The sequence below is a fragment of the Cibotium barometz genome, chromosome 57, assembly GCF_041138505.1.
Source record: "Cibotium barometz isolate CiBa-2024 chromosome 57, ASM4113850v1, whole genome shotgun sequence".
In the NCBI taxonomy this organism is placed as follows: Eukaryota; Viridiplantae; Streptophyta; class Polypodiopsida; order Cyatheales; family Cibotiaceae; genus Cibotium; species Cibotium barometz.
Genome location: NC_141102.1, coordinates 35796606 through 35805367, shown reverse-complemented (window position 1 = coordinate 35805367; position 8762 = coordinate 35796606). Strand labels below are relative to the sequence as shown.

General features: G+C 40.3%; 2 protein-coding genes across 3 annotated transcripts; one reads left to right on the top strand and one right to left on the bottom strand.

Moving 5' to 3' along the window:
* Positions 1-579: 579 nt before the first annotated feature.
* Positions 580-3192, top strand: LOC147606706 (uncharacterized). Its single transcript, XM_086792171.1, has 4 exons — positions 580-980; positions 1089-1175; positions 1478-2416; positions 2522-3192. Exons 1-4 carry the CDS (start codon positions 600-602, stop codon positions 3068-3070), a joined length of 1956 nt encoding a protein of 651 aa, XP_086648297.1. The 5' UTR covers positions 580-599; the 3' UTR covers positions 3071-3192.
* Positions 3193-5295: 2103 nt separating this feature from the next.
* Positions 5296-6377, bottom strand: LOC147606705 (uncharacterized). Of its 2 annotated transcripts, XM_086791985.1 has the most exons (4): positions 6356-6377; positions 6008-6083; positions 5666-5792; positions 5297-5575 (listed from the first exon to the last, which is right to left on the bottom strand). In XM_086791985.1, exons 2-4 carry the CDS (start codon positions 6026-6028, stop codon positions 5328-5330), a joined length of 396 nt encoding a protein of 131 aa, XP_086648111.1. In that variant the 5' UTR covers positions 6029-6083; positions 6356-6377; the 3' UTR covers positions 5297-5327. The 2 variants fall into 2 exon arrangements, with proteins under 2 accessions (XP_086648110.1, XP_086648111.1); XM_086791984.1 differs by lacking the exon at positions 6356-6377 and having other exon boundaries at positions 5296-5575; positions 5918-6132.
* Positions 6378-8762: the final 2385 nt, after the last annotated feature.

Genomic DNA, 8762 nt, shown 5'->3' with positions numbered 1-8762 from the left:
TGACCTCATATCATTGGTATATCTTTCCAAAGGCCATGCCGCCTCACCCATGGCCCCTTCTAACCCTAAGAGTGGTCTTTGTTCACCAAACATCCATGCATTGACCTCCAAGAGACATTTTAGAGGTGATAGGCCCTTAGTGATGTCAATCCCAAACATGTCATTGTAGCTGGTTGTTTCATCAACTTGTCCCACATATATATATATATATATATATATATATATATGTATATATGTCCTATGTGATCCACCATAGATACCATGCAACGTAGGCTTCAGCTTTTTGGCATGAACATTTTAAAAAAAAGAAGCAAAAAGCAAGAAAACCTAAAGAACGTATACAAGTCCTTACATGCACTTTATGAATAACACCATTGTCGTAGACTGAGCCTTTTCAACAATTTAAAATTTTTGATAATTTCCTTCTCCAAAAGGAGCAAAAAAGATCCATCTAAGCCTTAAGGTACGGTAAAAATGAGTTTCCCAACACGTCCGAAACACGTGTTCTAGATTTAAAAGCACTGTTCAACAAGGGACCAGTGCGTGCCTTGTCTTCAATTCTGCCCCACCACACGATCAGTCACGCGAAAAACCATAGCATGATTGCTTACAAAGAGCAGCAGTATCTCCTTCTTACAACCATCGAGCGCGCCACTCAACAGGTGGAGAAGAAGATGGAGAAGTGGCCACCATTGTATTGTGTTCACCTCCTCCTCCTCCTCCTCCTCCTCCTCCTCTTCAACCATCTTGCATTTGGCGCATTAAGGCGCCCTTCCCAGTTTAATGATGTTGCAGTACTAGCTAGTACCGCTCCGGCTCCGACAACGGCTCCAGCTCCGCCTCCTCTCCCTTATCTTCCACAATGCATCTACGCGCTAAGCCCTCCCTTGGAGAAATTCATAGAGCCCCTTACCTTCCCCCCCGTTATCGACGTCTCCAACGGCCAACCGCTCACCATGGGTGCCTACAAAATCTCTCAGGTGAATACATGCTGGTGGTGATATTTCTAATGGTAATAACTTCATAGATATATATCTATCATGTTAGTAACTTCATGTCTCGCCTCGATGTCCTTCTCTCTGCCGCAGAAACTACACCGAGACTTGCCCAACACTACTCTGTACGCGTTCGGGACGAGCCAGGACACAGCTGGGTTTCCTGGGCCTACTTTGATGGTAAGTGAAAAAAGCAGAGCAAACCATAATTGTTTGTAAAACTACAAGCTCTAAGTTAACACATTGTAGCCTATTTAGGCACCTGTGATAAATCATTGTTTTCCTTTTTTTCTTTTTAGGCCCGTCGCGGTGCCATGCCCTCACACCCCGCAGCCCTCCCCCCTCCGGATTTGGTGCTCTCGAGGTGTGCTAGCCCGCGACGGATTTTTATAACCAGAGAAAGGGTTTAGGTAGGTGATGGTCAAGGATTATATGATGATGATGATGAGTGGGGGTTTTCAAATTGGATGAATTGGGCGCAGGCAAGGCGATACGTAGTGTCGCATGTTCGATGGGAGAATCACATTCCGGACGAGCACCACTTCCTACCCCAACCTAGCAATGCGTATGTGGAGTGGGCGCGGCCAACGAGAGGCGGTGTGCCAGTGGTTGCGCACTTGCATGGTGCGGAGGTACCAAGCAGCTACGATGGGAATCCTGATGCATGGTTCACGCACAAGAATGAGACGGGCCCTGCATACGTTACACAAGACTATGTGTACCCGAACCGGCAATACCCTACAACACTCTGGTACCACGACCACACAATGGGCATCACGCGCCTCAACAACCTTGCCGGCTTAACGGGCCTCTACATTCTTCGGCCCACAGAAGAGGAGGAGAAGATGGTGAACCTCCCGGATGGCATCCCTCTCATCATCAAAGATTGGCGCTTCTTCCCTAATGGATCCATCAACCTTCCTGGACCAGATGACTTCGCTACTCAGTATTGGTGCCCCGAGTGGTTTGACACTTGGGTTGTGAATGGTAAGATCTGGCCTTTCTTGCATGTCTATGCCAAGCCTTACAGGTTTCGCATTCTCCAAGCTTGCAATGCAAGGTACGTGGGCTTGTACTTCACCCACGGCCTTCAAAACCTCACCATCTTGCATATCGGCACCGATGGTGGGTTTCTTCCTGAGCCCATGACCCAAGTCAACTTTCTTCTCTTCCCAGCTGATAGGATCGATGTAGTGCTCGACTTCTCAGGGTTTGAGAATGGGGACGAAGTCATCCTAAGAAACTTCCCCTTGCCACTTGATGGACGTGATGAACCCTTCTTACAACCCTCGAGCTCTGTGGTCATGAAGTTCATAGTCGTTGATGAGGGAGGCACAGACGAAGGTATAATCACGGATGCGGACTATATGGAGAATTTGCCAAGGAATTTGCAACGCATGGCCAAGGCCAACGAAAACAAGGTAACCTAATCATAATCACACAATCAACTCACTTCTTTATTGTTTTGTTGCTTATTTCACAAGATGCACACACTTGGGCAGAGCTTAACCTCGTTGTTTATTTAGGATTCTATGATGACTCAACCACGTAATGTACGAACCATCGACATCACTGCTCATAGGAACTACACAACTCATAGAGATTATGAATTTGGGTTCGGTAACCAGACTTGGCATGATCCCGTAGACATAGACCCTGTCGATGGAAGCACTGAAATCTGGGAAATCATCAACGCCTCAGGGGTGCCCCATAGCGTCCATATCCATCTCATTCAATTCCAAGTCCTTAACAATCAAAGAATGGATACCGACGCCTATATGAACCATGAATGTTCCGCAAGTATAGCATACCCAAATGATGGCACATGCTTTCTAGACTACCCGCAAAGCCCAGCACCATATCAACGAGGATGGAAGGACAATGTGATCACTTGGGACTACTTTATGCTTCGTATTCTTGTACACTTTACAACAAGAGATGGGAACCCCTTCAGCTTTGATCCAACTCAAGGCCCGGGGTATGTGATGCATTGCCATATTTTGCAACACGAGGACCATGTGATGATGAGGCCTTGGAGGCTCCACCATGAAGAAGATAACACCTACCAGAGATAGATAGTGGATGGAGGTTGCTCTACCATCTTAATTTATCCCTTGTAGGAGTCATCAATATGTGAACTCATTGTCTACTATATAAATTGAAGGTTTTTTGTCTATAAGATTAATGGATTGTATGTTTCAATGCTTATGATTTTTAAATTGCCATACATATGCTATCCCATATTTTGCAAATTCTAGCCATTACTCAAAAATACCATGTGCATTAATAACAAGTGTCGAAGAACTGCTAGTGCCAAACACAAAAGGTAGAGCTGTTATTAGTAGAAAACATAAAGCTGAGATGTATGGACTTTATGTTTCAACGCTTATGATTTTTAAATTGCCATACATGGTATCCCATATTTTCCAAGCAACCAGTGCTAAAAAACTACTATGTGCATTAATAACTAGTGTCTAAAAAAGGCTAGTGGAAAACATAAAAGGTAGGAGTAACTTTAAGATTTTTCTTCAACCAAATCTAATGAGACAACAAAGCCCTTCCTTGTAAAGCATGACTTAAATGAGTCTCATTATGAATAATAAGAAATTCATAAAGGAAATAAATATAGGGTGGAGACCTCATGTTGCCAAAATACTCTCACAATGGGGAGTTTGTTCTTGAAAATTGTGTAGTTTCGAAACTCTCCGAGTTTCCTTTGCAAAAGGTAGTTAGGCCTTACCAGCTTTTTAGGGTTAATGTAAGAATTAGCATTCTGAGGTAAATTAGTGTTAGGGCACCATGATGCCAGCCCAAGACACCTGACGAGTGGTGGACCACAATAAAGCCAAGGTGATGGGTCACACAATGCTAAGCCCTGGAGGCCTTCTACGATAATATAAGAATTGGCATGCTAAGGTAAATAGTGGCACGACGCCAACCCAACACACCTGATGAGTGGTGGACCAGGTCACACAAGGCATTAGTTCTAATTATGTGTTAGTCATTTAACTTAACCAAGCTTTAGAATAATCATTTTGATCTAGTTAAGAAATCTCTTTCTATACGTATTAATCCTCGTGAAAAACAAGAAATTCTTATGTGTTTTCCGATCATTAATTCTTTTTTTTAAAGACTTCGATACTAGATTTTAAAAATTGAAACAATCTACATTAATAAGAAATGATGTACTTCCAACCCCGTTATATGAAGGCCTCGAAGAAAATTTAATTGTCAATTGACATATTAATTCTAAATTTTCCTTTCAAAAAAGAAATATAGAATAATTTTCAAAAAGAAATATGGAATAATCTACCAAATGTCAAAAGAAGAAGGGCAACCAAAAATATGCCCATCTAAAACTAACTGTGACTTTATGTTTGTATTGGAGATTTAGAGAAGACGGATTAGGAGAAGACGATATTGAAATTTGGGTACTGTATTCTAACTTAGGTTATATATTGTTTGGTTCTTAATATTAAAAATTAAAATTAAAATATTAACAATACTGGTTAGGCTTTAATGTTGCTTTGTTCTGAACATGGTTAAGAAAGTAGACATTAATCTTTTTCTCTTTCTTTGGATAGTAAACCTTCAGCAATGTTTAAATTTTAATAAAATATCTCAATGGATGGACAGTTGGAGATTTTATCATTCCTACAGAAAGGGCAAAGCTTTTGAAATAAATGTCTTGAATTTCCTCATTTTTTGGGATTTGATTACATTCACAAATTCAACCTTTCAATAGATCCAATTTGGTAGAATCCAATGGTCGCTCAAATTTGCAAAATTCCGCGACCTAAACTACTCGGGCATTAACCGCTACATGAACGTTTAAATTTTTTCGGTTGAATTTTCATTCTCGATAGTTGAATAACCCCAATTTCATCGTCTGATTATTTCTATGCTTAAACGAAGCATTTAGTGTAATTTTCCCTCACCGAATTGGGACATACCAAATCATAATTACACAATCGCTTCTCTTTATAGGGGTATTTTTGTAAGCGGGGCAAAGGTAGGGGATAGGAATTAACGTAACATAATTGTATTACTTGAGAATGAATAATAATAATGTCGTAGCAACACTCTTACCTATGTTCAAAGCCTAGCATTGCAGCCGAGGGAATCACTGATAATCATATGAGAGTGAACAATGTTACACATAAAAGGGCATGAGCCACCCATGAGCCTTGGATGGGCAATCTTGCCAGGCACATGTAATCGCTTAACTATTCCAAACACGCTAACTGATAGGGTACATGTAATCGCTTAACTATTCCAAACACACTAACTGATAAAGCAAAAAAATTGCAATGAGACTGTCAAAATGCACTCTCAGGTTGAAGTTTTCATGTTGCAATACAGCCTGTTGTAAGGTTCAAACCCTTGCCAGGAAGAGCCCAACAACCTGTCAAGTGTTGCCCGGACACACAACCCTTGCTTTCTGATGTTGCCCAAAGTCAAAAACCTTTGAACTGTGAGCTTATGTCCGGCCACGCTCAAGAAGAGCTCCGCGTTCAAACCCGCGTTAACAATTCGCAGCAAGTAGGTCTCTCCACTCTCCACAGGCACCACAGCGGCCCCTACATAAACATGGGCACCAGCGTTCGATTATATTAATCTAATCTACATTTAATTATGTAAGGTACTACGTGCTAATAGAATTAATGCACCTGCAGCCTTCCCTTGCTGATGAAACATCCGTCCATTTCTTTCCGACTGGAGGTGGACGCAGTGTACACAAAACCTCTGGAGGTGGAGACGATATTCATCGCACCCGGCCAAACCACCAACGTGCACCTAAAGGCAGACCAGCCAGTGAAATGCAGCTTTTCCATTAATGATGCCTGTTTTTCCTAATCTTAATTAGCTGTCGCACTACTCCAATTTTAATTATCGTATTATCTATTGAAGTCCTTAATCACGCATTTCTGTGGTGAACAACGATGAAGATCGAGAGCCTCTAGTGCGTCCAAAACCATCCAAAGGTGACACGGGGATCAAAAGAGAAAAACCTGAAGATACAAAGCAAGCATTATCTGATCATCAGCAAGAAGCTTCAGGCGATCTTCATTGTAAGTTTTTTCTGCTCTGCATATGTGAAGTTAGGATTTCAGAATAGCATTTGTAGGAAGAACAAAACCTAGGGTTTCGATATGGCTTGTGTGCAGAACTGATGTTAGAAATTAGAAAAATAACGACAGATTAAGCAGGCAATTATCGGAAAAAGGTAAAAGATATAGTCGGGGGGGGGAACAGAGAAACCCTAACCGAAACGTCAGGCCGACATCTGATGCTATGGAGAATTTCCATAAACTGAAGATTTGCGAGAGATTTACAGGGGAGATGGCATGTGCACTGACCACAGGATTGATCGGCAGAAGAAACAAAGATCGGCGAAGGTTCTGACTTTTATATTTTATATTTTTTAATTTATTAAGAAATGTTTTAAATTCTATTCTTTCGACACGTGTACACTAAGTTGACGGGCCTTTATAATATATATATATATATATATATTATATATATAATAGAAAAAGAGCAAGCTTGTACAAAGAAAAAAACTGCCAATAACAATGCAGATGCAATAAAGTGTAGAAAAATGGGCACCTTGGTAAAACCATCACTTCACATAAATACCGCCGTCACTTCAACGGCAGGAACAGTGAACTCCTATAAAACGGCCCCATGTTGGACAAAATTGAACATTGTCAGGCGGAAGTGATGGGTTTGCCGCGGTGTTCGAAAAAAACTATTTTCTCAAAAAGTAAAAAACTTTCATCTAAAAATTGTGAAATTATTTATAAAGAAAATTTTCAAATTTTGAAGGTTTTTGTTTTACAACCGCTCAAAATCTGCGGGTTTTTATACCCTTAAGTTTCAAATTTAAAGGTAGTTTTAAAAATCTGCAGGTGCAAATTACACTATACCCAGGTTTTTTTCGAACACTGGTTTGCCGCATTGTTTTGGCAGCAGCCAGGATGGAATCACTCGAATTTTACAGCATTGGAAGGTCTATGCTGTTGCTAAAATTCCCCACCCTTCTTCCATACATACACACATACATATCTTCTAATCTATCTATCTATCTATATCTATATCTATATCTATATCTATCTAAAGGAAGAGTCCCCACCCCTTTAAGTGGAGAAAGGAGAGAGAGAATTTTTGAAAAGGTAAAAGGAGAAGAGAAGACAAGTGTTTGGGGGTTTCTTTTCCACACGCCTAGATACATTGGGACTCACAATTAGTTATCACCATCAAACCATTTACTCATTGAGTTTCTTATATATATATATATATCTATACAAGATTAACCACAACCTCACCTCCCTCCACGTGGGCAAAGGAGGTGGGACTAATTCAAAATAACCACTCCTCCTCCAAGTGTGAGGAGGAGCCAAATCTCACATCTTCCAATGCAATTTTGAATTTGAATCTAAGAAGATCTCATCTCACATCTTTCAATGAAATCTTTGTATACATGCTTACATACCTATAGATACACACACTTATATATATATTATGTATGTATGTGTATCTATAGGTATGTCAGTATGTATATATAAATAGATTTATATGTATGTCGATGCCGCACACACATGTCTATACAAGATTAACCACAACCTCACCTCCCTCCACGTGGGCAAAGGAGGTGGGGCTAATTCAAAATAACCACTCCTCCTCCAAGCGTGAGGAGGAGGAGCCAAATCTCACATCTTCCAATGCAATTTTAAATTTGAATCTAAGAAGATCTCATCTCACATCTTTCAATAAAATCTTTGTATACATGCTTACATACCTATAGATACACACACTTATATATATATTATGTATGTATGTGTATCTATAGGTATGTAAGTATGTATATATAAATAGATTTATATGTATGTCGATGTCGCACACACATGTATGTTCATGCACACATACACACACAACACACAGACACCAGCACATGATACGTGCACACACGCATACAAACACATACACACACTCGCACGCATACACACGTGCAACATATAGAGATATGCACACTTGCACACATACTCAAGCTTGCACATACACACACAAACATATATATTATGTGCATGTGTAAGAGAGAGAATATACATACACATACACACGTATATATATTTCTATACAACCCTCCACGTGGGCAAAGGAGGTGGGGCTAATTCAAAATAACCACGCCTCCTCCAAGCGTGAGGAGGAGCCAAATCTCACATCTTCCAATGCAATTTTGAATTTGAATCTAAGAAGATCTCATCTCACATCTTTCAATGAAATCTTTGTATACATGCTTACATACCTATAGATACACACACGCTTATATATATTATGTATGTATGTGTATCTATAGGTATGTAAGTATGTATATATAAATAGATTTATATGTATGTCGATGCAGCACACATGTATGTTCATGCACACATACATACACAACACATAGACACCAGCACATGATACGTGCACACACGCATATAAACACATACGCACACTCGCACGCATGGACACACGTGCAACATATAGAGAGATGCACACTTGCACACATACTCAAGCTTGCACATACACAAACAAACATATATATTATGTGCATGTATAAGAGAGAATATACATACACATACACACGTATATATATTTCTATACAAGATTAACCACAACCTCACCTCCCTCCACGTGGGCAAAGGAGGTGGGGCTAATTCAAAATAACCACTCCTCCTCCAAGCGTGAGGAGGAGGAGCCAAATCTCACATCTTCCAATGCAATTTT

Bases quoted from the DNA above. Each gene is read 5' to 3' on its own strand.
- LOC147606705 (XM_086791984.1), bottom strand. From the start codon at position 5,974: ATGGTTTTGGACGCACTAGAGGCTCTCGATCTTCATCGTTGTTCACCA. The intron at 5,793-5,917 runs GTGATTAAGGAC...GTCTGCCTTTAG, and splicing joins GTTGTTCACCACAGAAATGC to GTGCACGTTGGTGGTTTGGC. The intron at 5,576-5,665 runs GTGCATTAATTC...ATGTTTATGTAG, and splicing joins TCAGCAAGGGAAGGCTGCAG to GGGCCGCTGTGGTGCCTGTG.
- LOC147606706 (XM_086792171.1), top strand. From the start codon at position 600: ATGATTGCTTACAAAGAGCAGCAGTATCTCCTTCTTACAACCATCGAG. The intron at 981-1,088 runs GTGAATACATGC...TCTCTGCCGCAG, and splicing joins GTGCCTACAAAATCTCTCAG to AAACTACACCGAGACTTGCC. The intron at 1,176-1,477 runs GTAAGTGAAAAA...AATTGGGCGCAG, and splicing joins TTCCTGGGCCTACTTTGATG to GCAAGGCGATACGTAGTGTC.